The sequence below is a fragment of the Pocillopora damicornis genome, chromosome 2 (assembly GCF_964200805.1).
Source record: "Pocillopora damicornis chromosome 2, jaPocDami1.2, whole genome shotgun sequence".
In the NCBI taxonomy this organism is placed as follows: Eukaryota; Metazoa; Cnidaria; class Anthozoa; order Scleractinia; family Pocilloporidae; genus Pocillopora; species Pocillopora damicornis.
Window position 1 is genome coordinate 33,517,457 of NC_142671.1, and position 27,827 is coordinate 33,545,283.

Genomic DNA, 27,827 nt, shown 5'->3' on the forward strand with positions numbered 1-27,827 from the left:
CTCTAGCTATAGATAAAACTTTTACGTTTCTACCTTCTAATTTCTGTTTATATTCTGAGTTTTTTTTTTCTTTTAAAATTTAATACATGATTGACAAGAGGTAGTAAGTTTTCAGCTATCGAGAGGAGGCTCCAGAGGGTTTTTGCTCAATATTGGCTGGCGCGCCAGCATATTGTTTTTTCTAAAAACTTCTATTTTCGCTTTTCTGTGTCTCTAAAAGTCATCAAAAGGGCGATGAGCAAGGCTAGGACTATCGTTTGCTGTAGTAAATATTATCAAAATGATATTCGACATTGAGCTAAGACTCCACCGAGGGAGGCGCTCGTCAGTGTTAAGTTTTGGCTTTGCCTTTGATTTTCTTCGATTTGCTATTATGAAACCCCTCAAAATTTTCACAATCTGTGAAATTTGTTCCGCAGATCATTTAAAAGCCGAAATTTTCCTTGCTATGAATTATGAATTTTTTTTGTCAACAGGTACTAGGAAAGGTGCAAATATGTTAAACGGCCCAGCAAATCTAAGGAAATTCCATCAAAGGAAATGCGATAAATCCTGCTCGAAAGCTCCCTATTTTCTTTGGCGCAAAACAGTACGTATTGGAATAGAACTTCGCCAAGATCTGTATCTGAGCATGCGTAATCGGTATTTTGTTTTCGGTTGACTTCTTTTTCAGGCACAAAAGGCTTCGAAATGTTACGGGTGCAGTTGCTGGAAACCCTAGATTCCATCACATAAAAACTGTTTATGGTATCGTTTCTAGCCGCCATGTTTGTTATGCATGTTGACACATTTAAGCTCGCGCTATGTTCGCACCCAGATTCCACGCGGTCAAAAAACCCCATGGAGCCTTCTTAAACGAAAAAGTCTGCCACCATCCTTTTGATATCTCTTTTTATAATGATTTTCTTTCTTTAATCTTTAGAGCACCTGCGAGGAAGATGATCCTTGCAAGGAGAATGAAACTTGTGTTGTTGACTACAAATCAAACACTCATGTTTGTAAGTGTATTAGAGGTAAGTGGAGATCTGTTCGGGGAAAGACAAAAACAACTCTAGGAGAGGGACATACAGAAAATGCCAAGACAGACAAAACGGGTAGATTAACACCAAATGAGGCAAGGGTACGAAATATCAAGGATTAAACGTCTACTCCAAAAACATCTAGAGAGAGAGAGAGAATAACTATTTTTTGTTATTGTCAAAGTGTTTTACTTTTTTTTATTATTTCTAGATTGCCCCAAGAACTGTCTTGACTATGATCAAAATGGTTCCAAAACCGACGGTGTGTACTGGGTTTACCCTGATGAAGAAGAACCTTTTCAAGTGCTGTGTGACATGACATCATGATGGAGGATGGACCATCTTTCAAAGGCGCATGGATGGCTCCGTAGACTTTTATGTCGACTGGGAATCATACAAAAGAGGCTTTGGAAATCTTGAGGGCGAGTTTTGGCTCGGAAACGATTATCTTCACCGTCTTACTGCATCTGCCAGCATGGTGTTTCGAATTGATATGGAGGATTACGAAGGCGGCCGACGATTTGCCGAGTACGCGACTTTCGCTGTGGCCCATGAAAGCGATGATTATCGGGTGACGATCGACGGGTATCGAGGCACTGCAGGCAACGCATTGGTACCAGCTGTCGGAAATGCTATCAGGTTTGTTAAAGGCATTTCAATTTTTTGTGCCATGCAGAAAGAATAGAAAATCTCCTTCCCAAAAAATGAATAAAAATAGTTATGATTGTCTAAAGGTGAAGATCCCAATATTTAAGTTGATCAGCTCTTTCTACATGTGCAGAGAAAGCATCAATGCGGAATTAAATTCAAGTATATTGCTGACCATAATTGCCCCTTTTATATTGATGATGCATCGGTCTATGCTGCATTTTTAGCATCACGATACCTTTCTGTTTCCTGTTCAAGGAATCATTCCTCGTACACTTTTCTGACAATGCAGCGCTTCTTGGATATTTCTGACCAAGCAATTCTACCAGCAGCATTGCCGCCCAGCCTCTCGTCAGTTTCTTACAAAATTCTTTTTTCGTTATAGAAATATGAGCTTCACAACCAGGGACAGAGACAACGACGTTCAGCAAGATGGAAACTGTGCAGTGGCATTAAGAGGTGGCTGGTGGTATAGTGCCTGCCATGTCGCAAATCCAAATGGTTTGTACCAAGGTGGAAGTCGCGCACAAGGAATTACGTGGGCACCATTTCGAGGACAAGATTATTCGTTAAAACACATCGAGATCAAACTTCGACCAGTATGATTTCATTTGAAGAAGTTGCACGTATAAGCCTTTTTTTGCAAAGTGATAGTTGTAATAATAATGATAATATCGATAATAGTGATGATAATGATAATAACAATAATAGTAATGTCTTTATTCGTAGTGAGAAAAATGCACATCAAGATGTTACATGCTGGATGCCGAAAATGAGAGATTTAAGATTTCATCTTTTTAGCTATATTATACCTAAAAGTAGATATATTAAAGAAACACCACAACAACAGCGTATGTTATTTACATTTGGTCTTCACCAGGATCTGTTTCAAAGGCGCACAGATGATTCTATATCTCTGGTATAATAACTATGTAACGGATAGTCTTCATATTTTAAGTCATTTAAAAAGACAGCCGTCTCTATTATCTTAAAGCTCGTGAATATCATGACTTATTGAAGTGTCGCCGTTCTTGTGAAATCTTTTTTAAAAACCCTTGCATAGTAAAGTCAGAAATACTAGCTGCATAAATCAAAAGGGCATAACAAATTTTTGAAATCACAATCCCATTGAAAAGGATGTTTGTTTTTTCCACCTTGGGGAGCTTCTTCTTTGCGCAGGCTTTAATTGCAATAAATTATTATGAGTTTCATGGACCTTGACTCTGATATGCGAACTTAACTTGCAATTACCTTGTATCGTGACTCCCCATAAAGGAAGGCTGCTATACTGCTTGATATCGTAGAAATGAAAAAAATTAAGTTGATTTACCTCTCTTACGTAGGACTAATCCCTCATCCCTGCTGATGTTAGAGTGCATGCTATTTGCAGCAGTACAGTCCATTAACCTTAGATAAAAGCAAAGTCAGAGATATCTGGTAAATCGCTACCTATCAAGAGATAGAGATATCTGCCCTGTGCTCATTGATTCTTGTAAAAGTTTGTAACTATCGTAAGATAGCTTGTAAGAGGAATGGCATTAACCGTAAAGTACGTAAGTACGTAGTAAGTACGGTAAAAGTGTACGTTTTGCTGTCTGCGATACAACACAAAAGTAGAATTGCACACCCTAAGTTAAGTATTTATGTAAAATATTTTATTCACTTGTAACTTGATGTTGTAGCATTGAAGTACAAAATGTTTTTGGTAAGTATATTCATAGAGTTTGTCTTCACGTCGTGACAGTTATGTAAGGAAGTGTAATATATATTTATAGAGTTTTCGTAACCACTTGGATCCTCTTACAGCCGTGGCTCAACGAAATCATCAGTTAATATCGGCCAATTCTCTCCCTCTAGCTCCTGTTTTGACCAAATTAATTCGTAAATACAAACCGTTGGCGAATTACTCGACACGAATTGAGCAGTTCCTAAAATTTATTCCCCGAAAAATTCGTGCGGCTGAACTTGAATAGCGGCAAAACTGATATTCTGATCTTAACTCCATAACCCAAGCTAAAAAAAAAACTTCTTTCAATCTTTCAACAAACAGTTTTATGATTGGCTTGGTGAAAACTTAGGGCTTAGTCTCAATATAGTTACTTGAACAGAGATTAAGTAAATACACATATAAACGCGAAAAACAAAGGTCGCCTGGTTATTATTCCATTAGTATGTAGAGAGCACGCGAAATTTTCCAGGGCATTAAAGTGAAGAACAGGGCAAAAAATAAAGGAATAACAAAATGGCCGAACTGAACGATCCAAACTTTGATTTTTTGGCTAGTTTTTTGAGGCTTGACTTTTAGAGAAACGAGCTTTTAAGCGCGACATATTTTTTGTTGGTCACAAAGTACAATTTTGATGGTTTCTTTCGTTTTGTTTTCGTCTTTTGAATACTCCTTATGCGAACGATACGATACACAGTTAAGGCTGCTGTAGGATGTACTTAGCAAATCAAATCAAAATCCTAAAAATTTAAATAACGGTGAATTTTAATAAGCCTTCGGTGCTCGGAAAAATACTACGGAACTCACAAAATATCCCCGCATATTATATGTTAAACCATCGAATAAGGTATATATATATATTTTTAGGGACGTAACACATACATATTTAGAGGGAATTCATGAAGTGAAAAGTTTAAAATGTCAAGATTTAGTCTTCCCTACACAACAAATAACACAGTAGTGTACACCAAATAAGTTTATTTAGGGAAGCCTGCCGAGAACCTACCCGAGGCATATATAGCCTGAGGCATGCATATATACATACATTCGCAGCTGACATACCATATACAATCCTGATATACAGTCAATGCCTTACACATTCAAAAATAGGTATAGATTACTAACATGCAAACTTCACCAATTCGGGATAAACAAAGATGGGCAACCGCTTACAAGGACATTACTACGGTTACACGGAGGCCAGATAAAACCCCTTTGGGGAAAAAATATGACAGGAAATATGGGTAGGAACCATAAATAAGTTTTCAAACTAAAATAAATTTGTCATCAGCCAGAGGTGAACAGTTGGTTCTGAGGCCTAGATGGACACCACGTGCTTCACTCCCCCTTACATACCACTGCACCATTACCCAAAATGCTCAGGCCTAAGGCCCATGCCTTGTCGTATCTCGTGCCGATAAAATATTTATTTCTGCCTTATTCGCAGACTCAGTCGTCAGAAATACCATTTTTATAGAAATAAGAATAAACAATGATAAGTATAAAAAAAACTTTGGAGGTACCGTAAACCTCCTATCTTCTTATTTTCATCTCGCCTTCAAATGTAAATATTTTTGATCAGTCGCCATTTGAATGCTCTACTTCGCAGGGTGTACATTTCATTATTTCAAGTAAGGAATCAGCTTTGCATAATTGCAGCTGGTTTCTGTTATTTCAAAATTTTTCAGTTAACGTTATCTGCATTGCAGTAGCACACGATCGCACGAGCAAATAAAGGGAAAGATCATTTATTTGAATTGCAGATTTGCTTTCTTTTTTATGAAATTATGTGGTACGGAACCTTTTAATTCTTATAAAAAAATTTTCCCTGAAACAATAAATTTCACCTAATAATTAACCATGAAAAACTGCGACAAAAGCTAAAAGCTCCTTGGTCAAAGATTCCCCCATGCAATGATCTATCTTCTTTGATTGACTATCTGAAAGACTACCTCAGTTGTTCCTTTGGCTGCAAGGGGCTAGACAACGATATAACAGGTCAACGAAGGATATGCCTTGTATGTAATTAATTGATATAGCTATTGTTCGCTGAGTCTGGACATTAAGATTATGATGAAAACAGTTTATTTAAAGGAACTCCTTGAAAGGGGTTCCTTCGCGAATAAAGAGCTAAGCAATAATTTCACAAGTTAACGAAGGGTATCCCTTACATTTGTTTGATTAATAAACAACGTGCGTCCTTTACTCCTAGGTTAAAATAATTATGATTACAATGACAATAAAGTTACTTAAAAGACCTCATCGAGCGCATTCTTCACGCCGTTAAAGAGATGAATAGTGATATCACAAGTTGACGGATTGTATTCCTTTTCTGTAGAGGATTAGTTTATAGCAACTGTCTGCTCTGCGTGGGGTATGATGGTTATAATGATAATGATAACAGAGGTTTATTTACGAGTTCTCAACCAGCGCATTCTTCGCGCCGTTAAAGAGATGAACAGGGATATCACAAGTTAACGAAGTGTATTCTTTTTATGTAATTGATTAATTGGTAACAACTGTCTACTCTGCCTGGGGTACGATGAATACAAAAATTATAATGATTACAAAAAATATGATGAAAAAGGTCTATTTACGATCCCCTCTGGGGGCCTCTTCGCGTCGTTTAATAGATGAATAGTGATATCACAACTTGAGGGACTGTATTTCCTTTTATGCCATAGATAATCTATAATAACTTTCCATTCTACCTGGTGTGTGATGATTATAATAATAATGATTATGAAGGTTTATTTTCAAGACCCCACCCAGTGCATTCCTCGCACCGTTAAAGAGATCAATAAGGATCTCACAAGTTAAGGGAGGGGGTTTCTATCATGAAGTTGATAATTCATAACAACTGTCCACTCTATCTGGGGTATTATGGTTATTATGATAATGATTATAAAGGTTTGCTTACAAGTTCTCAACAAGCCCATTCTTTGCGCCGTTTAAGAGATATATAAGGATATCACAAGTTATGGGAGTGTATTCTTTTACGTTTTAATTGATAACAACTGTCCGCTCTGCCTGGGGTATGATGATTACAAAAATTCTGATGAAAAATGTTTATTTACAAGATCCCCTCTAGGGGCTTTTGCGTCGTTAAAGAGATGAATAGGGATATCACAATTTAAGGGAGTGTATTTCCTTTTATGTCATTGATAATTTTAAAACAACTGTCCACTCTACCTGGCGTGTGATGATTATAATAATAATGATGATAAATGTTTATTTACAACACTTCCCGAGTGCATTCTTCGCTTATTTAGAGCGTAAAAGAAATTGTTGCAAGCTATTTCTTCACTTTAAGAATGTATTTTCACCTGCTAACCTAGCTAGGTCGCCGCTCGAAGTCAAAGAAATTTCCAAATTAGTTCAGACAAAGCTTTCCATGGGGCATGAACATGAATCTGTGGATATTTAATCTCGTCTGTTCAGCTGTGTACGGCATAAACCGAATTTCAGAGCCAGATTTGAAAGCTGTTAGCTTTGCCGAAAAGATAGCAGGACAAAAGCTGAACGGAAGCCTGATAAAAGAAATAGATGTGGATTCGGAAAGTTCCTGTCAGCTTTAGTGTGTGGATGAAGAGCGATGTCAGTCTTACAACTTTGGAACCCAAAAGGGTTCGACTCAGGGAAATTCAAATGTCAGCTAAGCGACATTATATTTTATGAAAAAATCAGCAGTGGCACCTCTTTGTTTCAACTCGAAGGTTGTTATTAATTATGAATCGGGATAGCTTTAATTGGTTTAATTCGATTAGTTTAGATCCACCTCATTGTTAATTCAGCGAGTGCGATATCAGTCGAAGTTAGCATAGGAAAAAAGAAACATGTATCTACGGGCCTTACTGATGTTTTCACTTATGGGCCTTGCAGAAGCTTCAAATCGTTTTTCGGAGCCAGATTTTAAATCTGCTAATTTCGCAAAGGCGATAAACGATCAAAAACTCAACGGGAGTGTCCTCAGAGACTTTGAAGTAGCATCTGAAATATCTTGTCAGTTTGAATGTGTCTCTGAAGATCGATGTTTGTCATACAACTTCCTTCCCATCCACGATAAGGAGACAAGTAGATGTCAGCTAAGTGGCTCGGACCGATTTGTGAGTCAGGTGAATTTTACAAAAGAGGATGGAGCATTATATCGAGGAATACAGGTAACAAAACTGATGAACTCGAATGTCCTCGGTTCGTTAAAGTGTCTTTTCTTTTCGTCTGAATTTATTTCAAACAGGATGCTGCGATTTTCATTACAGTCAGGCTGGTTGTTTCAAGAATTTAATAAGAATGCATTCTTTGTAAACTAGGATCGTTCTATTTCGTGAATAAATGAATAGGAGCTCTTAGATGATGCAGCGATTTTGGTACTGATTACCTTGCATGGTGAGTGAGAAATTACTGGGTTTTGAGGACACATGCTGGGCTTGGAAAGCTTGAGAAGTTGAAATGATTACAACACGATAAAGCGCTTGAAACTCTGGACTTTTGATATATTTTATGTATCTAAGGGGTTTTATCAACCTTTATAAACAACTATTTATTATTATTTTCATATTAAACAAGTTGTTTCACGTCTCAGTTGAGTCAACTGATTCCAAAGAATACAATATCTCCCTAGAGTTATTGGTGCTGAGAAGCACCTGTTATGAAGAAGGCAGAAGTTCTCACCAGAGAAGAAACGAGAACTCCTTACTAGGGCATCCTTTCGTGAAATGAATCTACGTTAAGATGAATCATAATCTAATATAAATTTCCTTTAAAGAGTTAAGATTGAACAAATGTTGTTAGAAATAACACAGAAGAAGCCAACATAGGAATAAATCTTGAAATAAAGCGGTATGATTTCGTTTTAGGACTATTCAAAACAAAAACTATTTATGTTCTGAGTTTCTTTCTTTTAAAATTTAATACATGACCGACAAGAAGTTTTCAGCTATTGTGGAGATTCTCAATGTTTGCTCAATGTCGGCACGTACGCCAGCGTATTGTTTTTCCAGAAAATGTTTATGTTTTCGCTTTTCTAGGTCACTAAAATCCATCAAAAGGGCGATGAGAAAGGTTCAGACTATCGTTTTCTTTAGTAAATATCATCAAAATGATTTTCTTTATGGAGCTAAGATTCCACGAAGGGAGGCGCTCGTCGGTGATAATTTGGCTTTGCCTTTGATTTTCATTTTGTGAAAAATTTGTCCTACCGATCATTTAAAAGCCAAAAAAAATTGGGGTTGCTGAGGCAGTTTCCTCGCTCTTTGCAATTTTGTGTTTTCTTCCTCTATCTCAAATTTGGTCTTATGAATTTTTTTTTTTTTATCAAAAGGTATTAGAAGGGCACAAATATGTTTAACGGTCCAGCAAATCTTGGGAAATTTCATCAAGAGACGCGATCAATCTTGCTCGAAAGATCTCTATGTCCTTTGTCGAAAAACAGTACGTAGTGGAATAGAACTTCGTATCTGAACATGCGTAAACTTTCAACTCTGTCACGATCTGTCGCCTCTTGGCAATCTCTCCCACGGTGTTTTCTTTTCGATTGACCCCTTTTTCAGGCGTAGAAGGCCTGTAAATATTACGGGTGCAGTTTCAGGAAAGCCAAGATTACATTACATAAAAACTGTGTAACTACTTTTAACACACCTTTTCAAATAACAATCCCGCGATAGTATCGAACCGCCATACTTGTGGACACTTTTTAAGCTCGCACTATGTTTGCACCCAGATCTCGCGCGGTCAAAAAACCCTATGGAGCCTCCTTAAATGAAAAACTCCGGCATCATCCTTTTGATACCTCTTTGTATACTGATTTTATTTATTTATTTTTTAGAGCACCTGCGAGGAAGATGATCCTTGCAAGGAGAATGAAACTTGTGTTGCTGACTACCAATCTAACACTTATGTTTGCAAGTGTATTAGAGGTAAGTGGAGATCCGCTAGGAGAACAAAAACCACTCTAGGAGAGGGATATACTGAAAATGCCGAGGACAGATGAAACGGGAAGATTAGCACCAGATGAGGCAAGGTTACGAAAAAACAAGTGTGTAACGTCCACTAAAAAAACACTTATAGAGAGAGAGTGAGGGAAAGAGAATTTATAATTTTTGTTATTGTCAAAGCATTTTACTTTCGCGTTTAATTTCTAGATTGCCCCAAGAACTGTCTAGACTATTATCAAAATGGTTCCACAACTGACGGTGTGTACTGGGTTCACCCTGATAAAGAAGAACCATTTCAAGTGCTGTGTGACATGACAACTGATGGCGGAGGATGGACCACCTTTCAAAGGCGCATGGATGGCTCTGTAGACTTTTATGTCGACTGGGAATCATACAAAAAAGGCTTTGGAAATCTGGAGGGCGAGTTTTGGCTCGGAAACGATTATCTTCACCGTCTTACTGCATCTGCCAGCATGGTGTTTCGAATTGATATGGAGGATTATGAAGCCGACCGAAGATTTGCAGAGTATACGACTTTCGCTGTGGCTGACGAAAGCGAAAATTATCGGGTTACAATCGATGGATACCGAGGCACCGCAGGCGATGCATTGCTATCTCTCAGTAAGCCTATCAGGTATTGGTTCATAGCAGCTTTCTGTACTTTGCTCTGAGAATGACCAGTAATTTAAGGGTAATTTTTGAAAAGCTCCTGTCCAAGAATTTGGAAGTACGTTTAGGATTGCCGGATCCCTACACTTAAGCTGATCACCTTTTTTTCTACAAATGACAAATCTAAGCTAAAATATCACATTCCGGATGCATCATCGCCGATCAGATATTTCAACTTCCAGTTTACTGCAAACCAGGATTGCTCCTTTGAACATGATGACATCAAATTCATGTTGATACTATTAACTTAAAAAAAAAGCGTACTAGATTACAATTCCACGTTTTCAAACTTTCCTGGGAATCTTTTTATGTGCACTGCTGACAATTAGTGCCCCTTGCATATATATATTCCACCACACAGTGCCATCAGCACTTTACTGACTATGATATGTTGTTAGAAGCATTGCTTCCTCGCTTTTTCTCAGTTTCTTACGGAATGCCTTTGATATCCTAGAAACATGAGGTTTACAACGAAAGACAAAGATAACGACGTTAAAAGCAGTGGAAACTGTGCGTTAAACAATAAAGGTGGCTGGTGGTATAATAGCTGTCATAGCGCCAATCCAAATGGTTTGTATAAAGGCGGAGGTAACGCACAAGGTATTACGTGGGGGTCATTTCGAGGACAAGGATATTCTTTAAAGCACACCGAGATCAAAATTCGACCAGCATGATTTCATTTGTGGTAGCTGCATCCTTAAGCCAATAGTAAAATGTAGCTTCTAATTAAGAATTAAAGATATCTGTTTTGCGTAGAGTTACAATTCTTAATTTAATTTGTGATGATTGCAATATACAAGTTCGGTTAAGGCGACATATTGTTGGCAGATGGCACGTTTAGCTGTTGTCTTTCAACGCTCTTAGTGGTGATAAACTTTCTTAAATTTTGTTTGTGAAATAGTTTTATTGATCTATCTACGTATGTAGAACACTTTTTCTGTCTTTGAATTTATGTCACTCCCTCAGTAAGAGAAAGGCACTTTTAATTCGTATTATGAAAACGTTACTTATTTTGTCAGATGAGACTTTCCTAGATATTGATGATGAGCTTAGTTTTAATTAAACGTTTGAATGTCTCAGAGATTGTTTAATTGAGCGAGTTATTTCGTCACTTAGGCTGGCTTGCAAACGCACTTAAAATAAACATCCGCGGAGCCCTGCAAAATATCTCCCGTCAACTCGATGAAAAGAGACCTGCTACGATTAGCTCGTGTTTCATCTTTTCTCTGGTACCTTACACATAACTCAATTGAAAACCTGTCATCTTTCTTTTCCTTACTGCATCTTTCAATAAATAATTACCTCAAAATATAATTTTAAGTGTCTGCTACATTTCAACAAGAACTTAGATAACTATATAAAAATAACTATGGAGAACGATGTTCTGGACCACGAGACATTTGCTTAAACCCTGAACTCCCTTTGGAGATAGTGCTAAGTTGAATTATGGCCAACAGATCTATAAAGACGCGTAAATCTTAACTCTGTTACAAATCAAGAGAGGAGGGCTCCTCCTACTTTTTTGAAATATTTGCGTCCCTGTTTATCGAAGATTGTTTAATGGTTTTCTAACGTAAAATGGCTGTCAACGCTCTCCCTAAGCGTTACGTTTTGTCTGGAATGATTTTTGTTGGATTCTTTGTTATGTCCGGGCTGAGAGTAAATTTGAATGTCGCTATTGGTGCGATGGTCAATAATCACACGGCTGTGGTGGATGGAGAAATAATCTGCAGGGTAAGTGAAGGTAGCACCTCAGAGAAAACTCGTTCATGTAACACTTAAATCAACTTGTGCTAGATAAAAATCCTCATACAAACACCAAGAGAAGCTCATAATATAAAAAAAAACTCGGGGTCAATTCTTTTAATGTATATCGTTGGTAACGATAGTGAAACGTAGTTAGTTAATTATCTTACCACTTTTCGATCCACTTCATTTTTCAATTCACTATTGCTAGCGATCACCGCTTGCAGCCGACCATGACTTATTTTAGCGCTATTGGTTTGTCTCTATTCTATGATTCCATTCTTCCGTAAGCGACCACTTCACGTGGGCCGACCTCAGTACAGGTGCCCTTCGTGTAACAGGACGTTTTAAAAGCCACAAATGTTGGTCGATATACCGTGTGTTTGCCATTCAGTTTGAAAGTAACTTACCAAGAGACACTCTTTTTGCAAGATTTTTTACTTTCAAGATTGCGATGCAATCGTGTAGTTATTCTTTTGGATAAAAACGTGTTTTCCATGACATTACTATCGGGTTTAACATTGTATTTCTAAAGATATCAAATTCCTAAATGTTTATTTTCCTCCAAACAAAAGAAATTATATAAATAACACCTAATCGGTAGTAATGTTTTATCAACGAACTACTTTATGTGATAAAATTGTTACTTCAGAATTGTCTTAACTGTTCTACAGGAAGCGGAATTCAAATGGGAACCTGAACTGAAAGGTAAAAAAAAATAAATGAATCAATTAAAATTGATGACGTTAACATTTATAACCAGGCAGTACATAGGCAAGAAGCTTATCTTACAACCACGAAGATCCGTAAAGAGTTCCTATGTTGCATTGCTAAAAATAAATCGTGGCGTCAAGATCCTATGTTAGGAAATATTCATATGACAGGCGTCTGACAAGGAAACTACTCACAGTTTAGTGTACATTCGATGGCTATGATAATGACATTTGTTATGGGATATACCTGTAACGATAAATACCTGGAAATTTCCAGAATGCTGAGACATGCTGACTTGCATAACATGGAACCATATGAAACATTATATTAGGTTACGTAATCATAATGTAATAATACTAAAATAGTTGTGTTGTAAGCGTCCAGAATGTTTGAGAATACTTTGTAGAATTATTTCGTAACTCTTGTCGGGAGTGACCGACTGTTTGGAAAGCTATACCGAGGGAAAGCTACTGTGAAATTGTTCCTCTCAAGGAGCATTGAAGGAAACTGTGATTTTTTTTGGTCAGTGGTGAGCTAAGATATACCTTGTAGTGGGCTTAAGTAAGTGTATTGAGGATTAATACTGTACTGACCATAGGATTGGCTCATTAGTAAGAATATTATTACAAGTTGTGTAATAAAGCAGTTGAGTCTGTGGGATTGCAATGTTCTTTCTGTCGGTTAGATTATGACGTAACACAAGATAACTTAATTTTCTTCCCTTAGGTGTAATTTTAGGATCATTTTATTACGGTTACATGGTGTTCCAAATCCCAGGGGGATGGTTAGCATTACGAGTGGGTGGAGCTCGTCTGTTTGGAGCTGCTGTCATAATCGCCTCATTGTTTACTTTGTTAACTCCCATGGCAACGCGCTGGAACCCAGTTGCATTGATTGTATTAAGAATATTAGAGGGCCTCGTGTTGGTGAGTTAAAAATAATAATAATGATGACACTGATAACGATTGAAGTAAAAAAAAAGTGAAATTAGTACTAGTATTTTATATGATGCAGTTGAAAAAAATCATTTTTTTTAGGAAATTGTCTTAAGCTTCGATATTAAAGTAGTTAGCGACTTACAATAACATATTTCATCAGGGATAAAGTCTCATAAAACTGGGGCAATGCATACGATTATATTTAGGATTAATACTTAATTTCTTTACCAGGCATTTGTCGGAGGGAGGTAATGTGGGGATAATAGAATTTTGACTTACAGAGGAACTTGAGCCCTTTATTACACCCATTTTGAAATCACTGGTGGTCCCTGTAATCTGATTGGCTCTAATTGATGCGATTTATTCACAAATTGCACCATTTTTTGCTTTAAATTGCATCTTTTTTCCAGCCAATGAGGTGGCTACACTAAAAACAAAACAACCAATCAGATTTTAAGGCTTGTTCAAAGTAACCGATCAAATTGCAGGAAAATGAAAGACAAAGAGTGCCATGCGGCAAATTTTGCAACTTTTGTTTCAAAAACTCTTATTTATTCCCCCCAAAAAATGGATGAATTTAATTTCAGACCAGCTCAGTGATACATCAATTAAATATTTGAACTTACCAGGTCCTGTATTTGGGTGATTTCAAAATGGATGTAATAAAGTGGTAATTGAACCTCGTGTCGTGCAATTTTGGTCTGAAATCATACTTGTGATTATAACTCGAACTCGCGCTGGGCGCTCGTTTGATTTTCAAATCACGCGTATGATTTCAGCCCAAACTGCACTCCACTCAGTTCAATTACCATTATGTATCATTAACATATTTAAACGCTTAAAACAAAATGTCGGAATTTGTCCTCTTGGTAAGTAGTTTTGTAGCCAGTGTAACTTTATACGTACAAGTGCGATTTTACAAAAAAAATTGTTCTTGTGTAAGGACCACGCCCAACGTTCTCACCATTACCGGTTAGTCTTTGCAAAAGTAATAGCAATTCCTTGGGATATGACTGCAATGAATAAAGGAACTAATTTGTTTACTTCCATGAATGTCAGGGTGTTCTATTTCCTTGTAATCACGCTATGTGGAGTCGATGGGCGCCTTCAGCTGAGAGAACAACTTTAGTGACGGTTTCCATAACAGGTTTGCCCTATAATTATATCTGGTGATTTTCCTTCAACAAAATCTACCCATGCACTCACGCACTTGGACTTTGCTTATCATCTCAGGGGGAAGCATTGGATACCTCCTTACTATGCCTATTACAGGCTTGCTCACCAAATATGGTTTTGATGGGGGCTGGGCCTCCGTATTTTATTGCTTTGGTGAGTATCTGAGCTCAATACAGTATTGTGAAATTTTATCGTTTGGAAGTAATGCGTCAAAGACATATAACGTACGAGTTTTATATGTCACAGACTTCCTTTTCCATTTGAGTTATCGATGATCTAAAAATTGCTTCGATTTTATTTGCGTCTTTATCTGAACATTACAATGTAGCTGCTGCTGCTTTTATTCTTTTGCAATAAACTGCTGTATCTATGCTTAAGACTTGTTTCGATTCTATGAGTTTTAAATAGTTTCTACTCGTGGGTCGATAACGATTTTCGTCAGGAAAGTTGGATAAGCTCAAACTGAAGGGCTCGTTAGACCTAAGCTAATCTTTCCTCCCTGTCACTCACACGTGCCTGTAATATCCTGAGGTATCCACCCTCTCCTCCCTCCATTCCACTAAAGGGCCTCTTGCCTTAGAAGAGGTGGCTAAACCAGTCAGTCAGTCACACAAGAATACTTAAATAGAAGCCGTACCGAAAATGATTTTATGGATTTTTTTTTATCAGGTGTGTTTGGTATAGTGTGGTACTTCGTTTGGCTGATGGTTGTCTACGAGTCTCCTGCACTTCACCCGACCATATCAGATGACGAGAAGAGTTTAATACAAGAAACAGCCCTGGATTTGTCTAAGGTAGGTCTCGTACATGACCTTTGGTGTACTTCTAAATGGGCAATGTTCCATGCAGTGTTTGAGGTATTCTTGGTTTACATGTATGATCCAGTTCCATGCCATATGATGTTTAGCATGTAGAGCTAATTTATACTAAAGGGATAGCCTATTCTTTAAATGCTTAAGCAAGAACTGGATTATTGGAAATGAGAAAAAAATTAAAAACATGGGAATTCGACTAAGATTCAGATAAGGAAATTTGCCTCGAAACTTAGGTTATTTAATCTCCTCACCTCAATTCCACTCGCTCCCGCTCTCCTCCCCTACCCTCTCCTCCCCTACCCTCTCCATCCCTTCTCCTCCCTCGCGTCTCCACTTCCTCTTTTTGTTCAAGACCTGACCTAAGTGGTCTTGAAAAATAAAACAAATTGTGACTGAATATCCGCGTTTTTCTTAAGTTAGAGACAGTCTTCATGCGTTGATTTTATCTTTTCTACGCATTCTTCTTCAACTTTATTCTGAGTTTCCTTGTCCATTCTATAACGTTACATACATCTTTCCTTTTTTTTATGATTATTTTTATTTGATTTAATCCCAACATATAGTACTGTCTTTCTTTCCTCAGGTAGAGAATATTGTAATTCCTTGGAAATCTATCTTACTATCACTACCTGTTTGGGGAATAATTGCGGCCAATTTTGCATTGGATTGGGCGTTTTATATTTTGCTTATATCGATGCCAACTTTTCTACTAGATGTCATGAAAACATCTATCACCAGTGTGAGTTTATAGCACCATGTTAAGAATAGGCCAATTCTAACAGCAGACCTTTTGTTAGCATATTTACGTACCTGCATTCATTATAAGACCCGCCCAGGCCAGAGTCCGGCTCGGTGAGATGCGAGATGGAAAAAACGCAAGGAGAAAGGAAAAAAAGACGAGGCCAGTATTATCTATATGTTCAGTCTACATAGTATGACCTCTAGCAAACTATTTTCTTATTCGGCACTCATACTCTATCGTGAAGTAAATAATGGTCCTTGCTAAACTTCTAAACTGGGCTGCTTTCAACTAAAACTAACATTCAGTGTTATTCTTCTTTTCTTATCTTTATTTTCAGATGGGATTCATGGCTGCTTCACCTTTTCTCGTTGAAGGTGTTTGTTCTCCATTGTCTGGCTTAGCAGCAGATGTGCTGAGGAAAAGCACGGTATCTACAAAGAACGTCAGAAGAGTTTTTTACGCTGCTGGTACGAAAAAAAAACCGACTCACCAGTCCATATTTTCTATACCTCTAAGTTGGCTAAAGGTTTCTTAGTGACTTGTCTGTGGTAATTGTCAACGATTTTCAGTGAAATGACTGAACTAACTCAACTCGTTTTAACTTCAAGATCCGAAAACGTATGTACTCAATTTTCGTGTAGATATCCTTATCATAGGGTTGGCTCCAAGTACTAGAAAGATGAAGCGAATCCTATATTTTAATTGGCCTCTCGGTCGGGATCGCCCTCTTTCATCTTGCTGGTTTCATTCTACAAGTTATTAGGCAATTTTTCTATATAACAAGAAAAACGAAAAAACGTTTTCTGGCTGTTTTAGCTAACACAGGGTTACAAACCCCTTTTTCTTCAGAGTGGAAAAAAGGGGATCAGCGATTTGGTGGATTTTTCTCTAATACCTGTTACTCGCTTAAGATGATTGGATATAGGTTTCATCCTCGTATCGGTCAATAAAAGCGCAACTTCCAGTCTCCATTACCTCGAGCTTTTTGTGAATTTTGTCTACGCCTTAACCGATAATCTATTTCACCTTTCTTCTTGATAATAATGTCTTCCTTTTTCTTCTCCAGGCGCCATAGCGAGTGGGTTTTTAGTACTCATAGCTGGTTACTCTTTAAATGTCACGGTGGTTGTTATTTGCATGAGTCTGGCTGGATTGACTACGTCACTGGCATTCCCGGCATACACTGTGAACATGCTAGACATTGCTCCGCGTTACTCGAGTATCATCATGGGCGTTTGTAACACTGTTGGAACTACAGCTGGGTTTGTCAGTCCAACCATAGTGGGATTCATTGCCCAAGATAAGGTTGGTATGGAGAGCATTTCGATTGATTGCAGTTAAACCAAAGCCAAGTAATTACAACAGCCAATCACAGCAAAAGAAAATGTCACAAAGAGCCAATCAGAATTCAGAGTAAAAGCACAAAGCCAATTCATTTTACCTAAGAGCAATCAGTAATGCGATTTATAAACATGTAGATACCATGTTTTAATCTGAGGCGAGCAGGGAAACTCAAAAATCGAAATCTTCAGGTGAAAGATTATTTTTCCTTTTTGATGACATTCAGGAACATAGTAACTCTTAAAGCATTGTAAAGTAAGGCAGAAGAGACTTACACTATGCAGTACTTTTCAAGATACGAGCCCTGAGTAGCCCAGCGTTCATGCACTCGACCCGGGCCTCCCGCATAGTCCGCCATATTTGCATTCGGTCTATATCAAATCATAAAAGCTCCTAATGTAAATGCTGTACTCTAAGCTTTCAAAAAAAAAATGTTTGACCACATAGCAAAATGCATAACTTCCTTTCCGTCTTTCATAGACTGCTGAAGAGTGGCAAAGGGTCTTTTTGTTAACATTTGTAATTTTACTTGGAGGGACTTTCCTATTTTGCCTTTTGATGTCCGGAGAACGACAGGATTGGGACCAAACTATGAATAAACCAACAGACGAAAACATTGAATCTGAAAGTGCTACTGGTAGCTAGAACAATCCTAGACATAGGTTCTTTGCGTACCTTCGTATACAATATACATATATAATATATATATATAATCATTATTCATCAGCTGGCGGGGAAACGGGGGGGGAGGTGAGGGGGTTGGAGGATTTGGTTGTTTCACAATACTGTATAACTGATCTTGCCACAGGACTCTGTAATCATCTTACGATCCCCCCTCCCCCTCATTGTGGTAAATTGACCGTCAATGTCCTATACTAGGTAATTTAGTGTTAACAACTGAGTTGAAAACGTAAATTAGCCACCGTAAAGGGTAAAAAAGCTGACGTTTCGAGCGTTAGCCCTTCGTCAATCGCTCTGACGAAGGGCTAACGCTCAAAATGCTCCAAACGCTCAACTCAAATTACCCACTATACTCTCCCACCGACGCAGTATCACGGCTTCTTTAGAAACTTACCTCCACCCCAAAAACCTCTGCCTCTTACCCTAACCCAGCCCAGGTGATAAATAACGAGTGGTTCTTGAGCAATTTTCTGTGTTGGTTAATCCAGCCAATCCGTGGTGAGGAAACCAGTTTGTACGTTATTCAATAAAGTTTTCCTTTGTTGTGCAAAATAGAGTTGAGATGCAAAATGAATGTGTTCTGCAAAAGTGTATAGAACTTTCCTGGGAGGGAACCTCTTAGTTAACATTTGTCAAGGTTTATATTTGAACTTTTTTTTCTAATTAAACTCTCCGTTTGTTATTTGTTTTGTTTTGTTTTTTTATCATTGTATATTCTCTATCAAATCTAAGGTGTCGCATTTTAAGATGTTCCGACGGGCGCCACCTGTAATCCACCATGTTAAAACCTCAAGCAAACTACTTCAAAATGGCTAAATGCTTTTTTATGACATACGGTTTAAAATACATCTATACTACCTTACTCTTTGATAAATAAAATGAAAAATGATCAATGGAGCACTAATGAAATATGATACGTCTTCTCATACAGTATTTGGTATTGTATTGTTACTTAATGTTTTTAACTGTGTAGTTATGATTAATTAATGAAATTCAAATTTCCGCTGCTAAGTAGCGCGAATTGATCGGCGTATCTATGTATCTTGTTTCATGCGGACAGCGTAGTAGTTCTATGCATCTCCCTGTCAGAGATTGCACTCCGCTGGACAAAACTTTTAGTTCTATGAGGACTATCTTCGGGCATAATTTAAATCAAGTGCACCATATTGTAAGTATTGTCAGATACGCTGTAAATATTTTTACAAGGATTTAGTGGCCTTAATTTAAAAGAATGGCACCTTGTTCGAATGGGATTCCGAAGAGGTATGTCCTTGCGAACCAATCTGAATGTGGTCATCGGAGCAATGGTCAAAAACCACACAGTTGTCATCGATGGAGTCGAGACAGAAAAGGTAGATAACGTTACTCTTACTTGAATCCCTTGATTCAAAATTTTATTACGCTACATAATTAGAGAAAGACAACTCGCAGACTGATCATGGAATAGAAACCGACAAGGAGGTACAGGTCTGTGGTCCGTGGTTTCGCGACTCAAGGGATTTTTTCAAGTAGAGAAGGCCAGGGTCTTGAGTTTTCCGAATAAATTTAACACCCGCCGTGAGCGACTTTACACGTGCCGGTGGCATTTTTAAAAATGATAAATTCAAGTTTTCATATCACCGAAATCAAATAACCACATAGTAACGAAGACTGCTGCTTGTAAAAGAGGGAAGAATCTTCGCCTGTTAAATAAAGTAAGCTTTCAGAGCGTGCACTCAGATTGCGTGGTATTAAATAATCAACTAAATTCTCTAACATGTAAGGAAGTATCAATGACACTGTAAAAAGCAATGCCAACAAAATTTTGTTGTTCCTCTTGCATCAAATTGACACCACCGACTTTGATACTGACTTTATGACCGCAAGGATCGCGAAATATATTTCCAAGATCGTGGTCACGGTAAAAATCCTTGCCAATCCGGTCGCCCATAGCAAGGCTGGAATAAACAAGTGATAAACGCATTTCAACTTTACCCAACTTGTTTCGTCGTCAAGTTCTTTTTCTGGCTTTTTTTTCCCAGGAGGCAGAATTTAAGTGGACCTCAAAATTACAAGGCCATATTTATTTGAAATTGTCGTTGTTCTGTGTTGACGTATGGTATATATATAGAGAATAATACATGGCTGCGCGTAGATATGGAATTTCTTATAGTGTGTTCAACTCGAGTTCAACACAAGAAATTCCATCCTACAAGCAGCCATGTAAGTATTTTGCATATGACATGGAAGCAACAAGCCTATAAGGAAAATCCTTGTAAAACTCCGCAGTTTACATGATAAAGTTCTTTAACGATTCTTGTTACACTCAACCTCACTTCCTTTACGGATAATAATAAGTTGTGTCACTATACTCACAGGGGTGGTACTGGGTTCGTTTTATTACGGCTACGTTGCGTTACAAATCCCCGGAGGCTGGCTTGCCTTAAAACTCGGAGGAACACGCCTGTTCGGTTCAGCGGTGCTGACGGCTTCGGTCTTAACATTATTAACCCCGTTAGCTTCCAGAGCAAGTGTGGTGCTTCTTATTGTTGTACGAGTTTGTGAAGGATTGGTTCTGGTTAGTATCAGTTTTAATTACCGAATTCATAAACAAAATAACGCACGATGGAAAAGTAACAATCCTAGATGCAATTCTGATTTTATCAATAAGCAAGTGGGTTATGTGTTAGTTTTATTTGAGTGGTCCTGTTGAAGTGACCGTTCAATACAGTTAACTAAAAGACACAACGCTAACAGGCCGTTGGGACTCGGTCAAAGATGACCGCGACCGCTCAAGAGGTGACCGCTTTTTGAAGGTGAAAATTGCAGTAACTAAGGGGAAAAACTTAGGACTTTGACAACTGACCACATAGTACATGGTGACCGCTAAATACAATGCGCCCTAATGCTCGACTCTACAAAGACTATAACCTCCCACGTTACCTCAGACTTCCTTTTTTTTTTCATCTCTAATCTGCCTCTCTAGCCACAAATGAGCTTTTACCTGGTTTCTGACACATATTTGCCAACTATTAGGGAGTACTGTTTCCTTGTAACCACGCTATCTGGAGCAAATGGGCACCAAGCATGGAGAGAACTACTTTAGCCACTATAGCAGTCACAGGTACTTTTCAAACCCGTTCATTTGTCATTGATTTGTTTTATGGATCGTTGAAAATTGGTCTAAAAAAAATTGTTTTCTTGGATGGAATTATACCGAAGAGACAAGAATTAACCACTGGCGTAGCACATTGATGAAGGATGCAAAAGATCGGCATGGATTTCAAATGATAATCTTGAGAAATCTACTCCTAAATTTTTACGAGAAGCACAGGTCGCAACGAACTTCCTTCTGCTGGTCTCCCACTCAATTTTTGGCAAGTTGGTAAAGAAATAAAGATATTTCAAATCGTTTCCTCAAGCTTGGTTTTTTCTTCTTTTAATGGTTTTCCCATGGTTGGAACAAAATGTTTTCAAAAATGCAAAACTTGACATTTCTGATTAAAGGTTGCACTGTTGGCAGTATAGTAACAATGCCGATTTCTGGGTTGTTAACAAGATATGATCTTGATGGTGGATGGCCAGCTGTGTTCTATGCATTTGGTAAGAAAAATGTTTAAGATATACAAATAATCCTTAGATTGCTTTGCTTAATCAGGCAAATAAAAAAAAGATGAACCAATTCTCTAAGGCCTCAAACCGGATTCAACAGTCAAAGGAAGAAGATAGATTGACATATATGAAAGTTGGGGTAGCCAGTGGCGGTTTTGTTCGTAAATTTCTTAAGAAGTAGTGTTTGATTTTGCCTCACTGTTAGTTTTGCCTAAAGTGGTGTCGCGGGAGGTCTTAACCAGAATAATTTAATTCCGCTGAATTCGTTTACAAGACAAACGGAAGTCATTATTCGGAGTCGTGCACAAGAAGACTGACGTTCTGATTGAAAACAAAGTAAAAGTACAAGGCGCGTAGATTGCTTGAAAAAGGAAGAATTGGTATTTTTAAGGAAACATTCTCAGTGCAAACGACGACTTACGATTCTATCTTAACTAGAAATGACTTTCATGAGATATAGATATCCTAACTGACAAAGCTCAGACTGTCCCTCATCATCCTCCTACTTTCTTTTTTTGCCATTTCTACCTTTTTTTACATTTCAAAGCAAATTAGAGAATAGCAACAACTTTTCTTTCAGCCTGGCCCGACCGAAATTAGTTTACTTTTGTAATGTACAGATACTCTTTTGTAAGATTTATTTTTACTCGGCTCATTTTCTTCGTCTCAGATGGGATTTGCGGCTGCCGCTCCGTTTGTTTTCAAATCTTTAACTTGTCCCTTGGCGGGAGTCACCGCTGACCTTCTCAGGCGGAATATTCTTCCTACCAAGACGGTGAGACGCGTGTTCTACACAACAGGTATAGCACAATTTTTAAAAGTGGGAAATGGTAAAGCATAATCCCAGTGGTATCTGGCGAAATGCTCGCGAAATGGTCCTGAAGTAAGAAACCGTTATAGCAGACCTGAAACGTCTTTTGAGTTACATGGCGGATGGCATTAACATTAGGTCTTCGTTATAGTGTAAATGGTTTTCATTATCCTGCGTCCTGTACGTACGCCTTTACTCCTTTTGTCAGAAGTTGATCACCTTGATGAACTCTATGCAAATAAAATTGCTTTCTCGTAAATATGAGATTCAAACCAACACATACATTTTTTCTTGACGTGGAATGCCACAGGAATAGCCAATAAAACGAAAACAGTCTTTAATTAACCAAGACATCTAACTGACGATCCTCCGCTTGCCAAGTATACCGGGTACTTTGTATATGATCGCATTTTGTTTTGCAGGTGCAGTTACCGGTGGACTATTTATTCTAATAGCGGGCTATTTCAAGAATCCTGATGCTGTGATAGGTTGCATGTGCGTTAGCGGAACTGCCCTCGGATTGGTTTATGCGGGCTTCCAAGTAAACATGTTAGATATTGCGCCGAGAAACGCGTCTATCGTCATGGGCATCGTGAACGCGGCCAGTAACACCGCTGGCTTTCTCAGTCCCATGTTGGTTGGGTTCATAACGCATCACAAGGTTCGATCCACTAAATAGCTTTGCTCGGCTGATAGTATCACTCTGTTGTGTGTCTTTTCCATGTGTGTCATGGTACTCCTCCCTCCCGTGTACTAGAGGTTTATTTACGAGTTCTCAACCAGCGCATTCTTCGCGCCGTTAAAGAGATGAACGGGGATATCACAAGTTAACGAAGTGTATTCTTTTTATGTAATTGATTAATTGGTAACAACTGTCTACTCTGCCTGGAATACGATGAATTTAAAAATTATGATGATTACAAAAAATATGATGAAAAAGGTCTATTTACGATCCCCTCTAGGGGCCTCTTCGCGTCGTTTAAGAGATGAACAGTGATATCACAACTTGAGGGAGTGTATTTCCTTTTATGCCCTAGATAATCTATAATAACTTTCCATTCTACCTGGTGTGTGATGATTATAATAATAAAGATTATGAAGGTTTATTTTCAAGACCTCACCCAGCGCATTCCTTGCACCGTTAAAGAGATCAATTAGGATCTCACAAGTTAAGGGAGGGGGTTTCTATCATGTAGTTGATAATTCATAACAACCGTCCACTCTATCTGGGGTATTATGGTTATTATGATAATGATTATAAAGGTTTGCTTACAAGTTCTCAACAAGCTCATTCTTTGCGCCGTTTAAGAGATATATAAGGATATCACAAGTTATGGGAGTGTATTCTTTTACGTTTTAATTGATAACAACTGTCCGCTCTGCCTGGGGTATGATGATTACAAAAATTCTGATGAAAAAGGTTTATTTACAAGATCCCCTCTAGGGGCTTTTGCGTCGTTAAAGAGATGAATAAGGATATCACAATTTAAGGGAGTGTATTTCCTTTTATGTCATTGATAATTTTAAAACAACTGTCCACTCTACCTGGCGTGTGATGATTATAATAATAATGATGATAAATGTTTATTTACAACACTTCCCGAGTGCATTCTTCGCTTATTTAGAGCGTAAAAGAAATTGTTGCAAGCTATTTCTTCACTTTAAGAATGTATTTTCACCTGCTAACCTTGCTAGGTCGCCGCTCGAAGTCAAAGAAATTTCCACATTAGTTCAGACAAAGCTTTCCATGGGTAATGAACATGAATCTGTGGATATTTAATCTCGTCTGTTCAGCTGTTTACGGCATAAACCAAATTTCAGAGCCAGATTTGAAAGCTGTTAGCTTTGCCGAAAAGATGGCAGGACAAAAGCTGAACGGAAGCCTGATAAAAGAAATAGATGTGGATTCGGAAAGTTCCTGCCAGCTTTAGTGTGTGGATGAAGAGCGATGTCAGTCTTTCAACTTTGGAACTCAAAAGGGCGACTCAGGGAAATTCAAATGTCAGCTAAGCGACTCTGATCGATTTGTTGGATTTGCTAACTTTACCGAGGTTGAAAATTTCATTTACAGAGGAATAAAGGTATGCTAAATCTGTCTTTGTGCATCAAAAATTAATTAATTGCACCTCAATGTTTGAATCTTTGTGTTCATAATCGTAGCTGTAGCTCTATTTCAGCGCCTTGCATGATTCTTTCTGAAGCTGTGCTCCACTTAACATGGCTGGGAATTAGCGCCGCATTTCGATTGATCGATTGCGTTCGGGTGCAAGGAAGCGACAGCAGGTAGTTGCTGGTTAAGACAGGAGCGAGGTTGTTTCACATCATGGGGGTGAACTTGCAACGGTAGAAGTTGAGCGAACTTGAAATGGCGCGAAACCTCTATAAATTACATGGCACCCTCGGGCACAGGACTTACAGAATTGTTTAACACAATGAAAAACGTTCAAATGTCGTACAATTTCTTAAGTGTCATAACTTTCATTCTTGGAATATTCAAAATAGAAAACCGTTCATGCACTGAGTCTCTATCTTCCTGCATATAAAATCGACGAAAGAACTTAAAATTAAAAAAAGACAAAACGTTTTTATCAATGTTTTAAAAAACATACGTTTCTCTATTTTCCTTCTCTAATGTTAGAGCATCTGCGAAGGTGACCTGTGCAAAGGAAACGAATTATGTGTCGCAAGCTGCACATCAAAAACTCACTTGTGTAAGTGTATCAGAGGTAAGTGGAGACCCGGTAGATTTTTGTAGTTTGAAAGAAGCCCATGCTAATTAATCAAGGGATACGTTGTCATATGTTACCTCGATACAGGACAGCAATGTTCTGAATGTTACTTTACGTAATCAATATGGTGCTCAGTTAACACAGTAGGAAGTTTTTCAAATACTAATAGCTATGGGGCTTGGGAAAAATACCACACAACTCGCAAAATATTGCGCTTATTATATTGCGCGTATAGTATCGACTAAAGTGTATTCATAACAGACGGTAACTTGACTACTTGCTGTTTACATTTAAAGATTGCCCCAAGAGCTGTCTTGACTATTATCAAAATGGTTCCAAATCTGACGGTGTGTACCGGGTTTACGCTGATGAAGAAGAACCCTTTCAAGTGCTGTGTGACATGACAACTGATGGCGGAGGCTGGACCACCTTTCAAAGGCGCATGGATGGCTCTGTAGACTTTTATGTCGCCTGGGAATCGTACAAAAAAGGCTTTGGAAATCTGGAGGGCGAGTTTTGGCTCGGAAACGATTATCTTCACCGTCTGACTGCAACTGCTAACATGGTGTTTCGAATCGATATGGAGGATTACGAAGGTCATCGAAGATTTGCCGAGTACACGACTTTCTCCGTGGCCGACGAAAGCGATAATTATCGGGTGACAATCGATGGATACCGAGGCATCGCAGGTGACTCATTAGCTTCAACTCAGCCCATCAGGTATGTGGCTGGCAATTCGTTTACCGATGTTAGAAGAATGAAAATTGACATTTAGAAATTTATCAGTGGAGCGCTGCTGCTCAAGAATGCGTGACTTACTGTTCACTTGACGAAGTTGAAGATCCTTAAACTTAACTTTATAAACTTCTCCTTTGCCTCATGTTTTAGGAACAACTTCATGTATATTATTGACCATGACTGCCCTTTTTAAATTGGTCATTGACATTGACATTGCTCCTTGCAGCATGATTTACTTTTTGTGCACTGCTTTGTACACAGATTTCCATGTTTTTCTTCTTCACTTTCCTTCTCATGCCTTCAGCAACATTGCTACCCACCCAGCTTCTTGTCATTTTTTCACGAAGTTGTTGTTGTTTTTCTTTTTTTCAATTTAGAAGTATGAACTTTACAACCAGAGACAAAGACAATGACGCTAGTGACGTTGGAAACTGTGCAGAGTATTTTATAGTTGGCTGGTGGTATAATAGCTGCCACAGGGCAAATCCAAATGGCTTGTGCCAAGGCGGAAGTCACGCACAAGGAGTTACTTGAATCTCATTTCGAGGACTAGATTATTCGCTTAAGCGCACTGAGATCAAACTTCGACCAGCATGATTTTTTAATTGTAGAAATTGCGTCTTTAAGCTCTCAGCCACATATGTATGTAACTGTATCTTTCACGAATTAGAGACATCTATCAAGCCTACAGTGATTCTCTGTTAGCTTTTGATGATTGTTATATTTCCTTTAGCGGGGTGGCATCAACCGAGACGGAGTTTTATCGCGTTTAATTATAAGGATGCTGCAAGTTTTATTTACTGCAGTGCAGTAGGACAAACGCAAACAAATAGATTCGTAATGTTAAACTGGATCATTTCAGCTGCCGACTTGTCTCTCCTGAGCCAACTTATAAAGTTTGTAATCGATTTTTGGTAGCAATGTATGGAAATGAGTTGAATGTTCATAGAGTCCACCTGGGTGCTATAAAAGTTGTTCCTCAACGAAGTCATCAGTTGGTATCGCATAATTTGTTTTTCTCGAGCCCTTGTTTTAACAAAATAAATTATTAAATACAAAAAAAGGCGAAATATACCACACAATATGGAGAAATTCCTGAAATGAGTTCACTAATCCTTTTCCAATCTTACTACTGTCTTCATTTAACAGAATTGCGCTAATTCGGCTTGCTTTTGCTAAGGTGATACAGCTATCTTTTTTTTTTGTCGTCCGAGCAAGCACTAGAGGTCATAATTGTGACTGGAGGTGTCCTCCGAAACAAGTTCTGGTCTAATAGAGGTTTAGATCTGACTACTGGCTAGAAGTACTGTGCAAGCTTTACAGCGTGGCTGGTCACGCAAACTCTGAAAAAGTAGTAGCCCTCCTGTTGCTAACTACGAGTTTTTCTGGAAATCCTGTTGGTGCGCTACGAGTTAACAAGTAAGTAAAAAAGAAAAAAAAAAACAAAAAAAGAAACAGAGAAATTGCAGAGGGTTTGTCCAGTAAGGCCTGATGTCTGTGTAGTGTTCTCCTAATTCTGATAAAAGTCACGCTCTCGTGTGTAACATCCTGTTTACCTGAAGTTAAGGATTCACCATGGCTGATGACGACTACGAGAGACTAGTGCCACTCTACTCCCAGCCAAAACTCGTAGTCGTAGTCAGATCTAAGGTGCTCTAGCATCCGAGAGGCAACGGTTCGATTCCCGTCGTAGTCTTATCATTTTAGGCTTCTCTGCTATTGCTAAAATTGCAGCTCACCAGTAAGGTCATTTCCTGCTGTAATCCTAATGCCGTTGTGTGATTCGATGCCAAGACAATAACCAAATTAA

The 27,827-nt window shown here is 38.3% G+C and overlaps 4 protein-coding genes and 2 pseudogenes across 8 annotated transcripts in view; all 6 read left to right on the top strand.

The window, feature by feature from the left end:
- The window catches only part of LOC149050963 (techylectin-5B-like), a 4,535-nt pseudogene extending 1,146 nt beyond the window's left edge, over positions 1-3,389 (top strand). The window contains exons 2-4 of the transcript XR_016184162.1: positions 923-1,013; positions 1,231-1,658; positions 2,053-3,389. The product of XR_016184162.1 is annotated as a techylectin-5B-like (transcript). The remainder of the gene's footprint in view (positions 1-922; positions 1,014-1,230; positions 1,659-2,052) is intronic.
- A 2,392-nt stretch (positions 3,390-5,781) lies between these two features.
- On the top strand, positions 5,782-11,086 carry LOC113670007 (ficolin-1). Its single transcript, XM_089198004.1, has 4 exons — positions 5,782-7,553; positions 9,218-9,308; positions 9,534-9,960; positions 10,450-11,086. Exons 1-4 carry the CDS (start codon positions 7,230-7,232, stop codon positions 10,667-10,669), a joined length of 1,062 nt encoding a protein of 353 aa, XP_089054130.1. The 5' UTR covers positions 5,782-7,229; the 3' UTR covers positions 10,670-11,086.
- A 255-nt stretch (positions 11,087-11,341) lies between these two features.
- On the top strand, positions 11,342-18,537 carry LOC113670003 (vesicular glutamate transporter 2). Its single transcript, XM_089198001.1, has 10 exons — positions 11,342-11,729; positions 12,416-12,449; positions 13,182-13,381; positions 14,453-14,540; positions 14,627-14,722; positions 15,239-15,363; positions 15,968-16,123; positions 16,464-16,593; positions 17,193-17,431; positions 17,948-18,537. The coding sequence occupies exons 1-10, from the start codon at positions 11,574-11,576 to the stop codon at positions 18,110-18,112; spliced, it is 1,389 nt and encodes a 462-aa protein (XP_089054127.1). The 5' UTR covers positions 11,342-11,573; the 3' UTR covers positions 18,113-18,537.
- A 469-nt stretch (positions 18,538-19,006) lies between these two features.
- Positions 19,007-27,827, top strand: part of LOC113669999 (vesicular glutamate transporter 3-like) — a 51,814-nt gene continuing 42,993 nt past the window's right edge. The window contains exon 1 of one of the 2 annotated variants that reach the window (XM_089197997.1): positions 19,007-19,316. In XM_089197997.1, the coding sequence (XP_089054123.1) occupies positions 19,185-19,316 (132 nt within the window). In that variant the 5' untranslated portion in view covers positions 19,007-19,184. The remainder of the gene's footprint in view (positions 19,317-27,827) is intronic. The other variant, XM_089198000.1, reaches the window with a different exon arrangement.
- Positions 20,263-25,141, top strand: LOC149050964 (putative inorganic phosphate cotransporter). 2 transcript variants are annotated; one of them, XM_089198014.1, is made up of 4 exons: positions 20,263-21,251; positions 21,786-21,878; positions 22,410-22,539; positions 22,973-25,141. In XM_089198014.1, the coding sequence occupies exons 2-4, from the start codon at positions 21,801-21,803 to the stop codon at positions 23,227-23,229; spliced, it is 465 nt and encodes a 154-aa protein (XP_089054140.1). In that variant the 5' UTR covers positions 20,263-21,251; positions 21,786-21,800; the 3' UTR covers positions 23,230-25,141. The 2 variants fall into 2 exon arrangements, with proteins under 2 accessions (XP_089054140.1, XP_089054141.1); XM_089198015.1 differs by lacking the exon at positions 21,786-21,878 and adding an exon at positions 21,635-21,730 and having other exon boundaries at positions 22,410-23,115.
- On the top strand, positions 24,305-26,614 carry LOC149050965 (microfibril-associated glycoprotein 4-like; annotated as a pseudogene). The gene is made up of 4 exons (XR_016184166.1): positions 24,305-24,631; positions 25,189-25,276; positions 25,576-25,999; positions 26,395-26,614. The product of XR_016184166.1 is annotated as a microfibril-associated glycoprotein 4-like (transcript).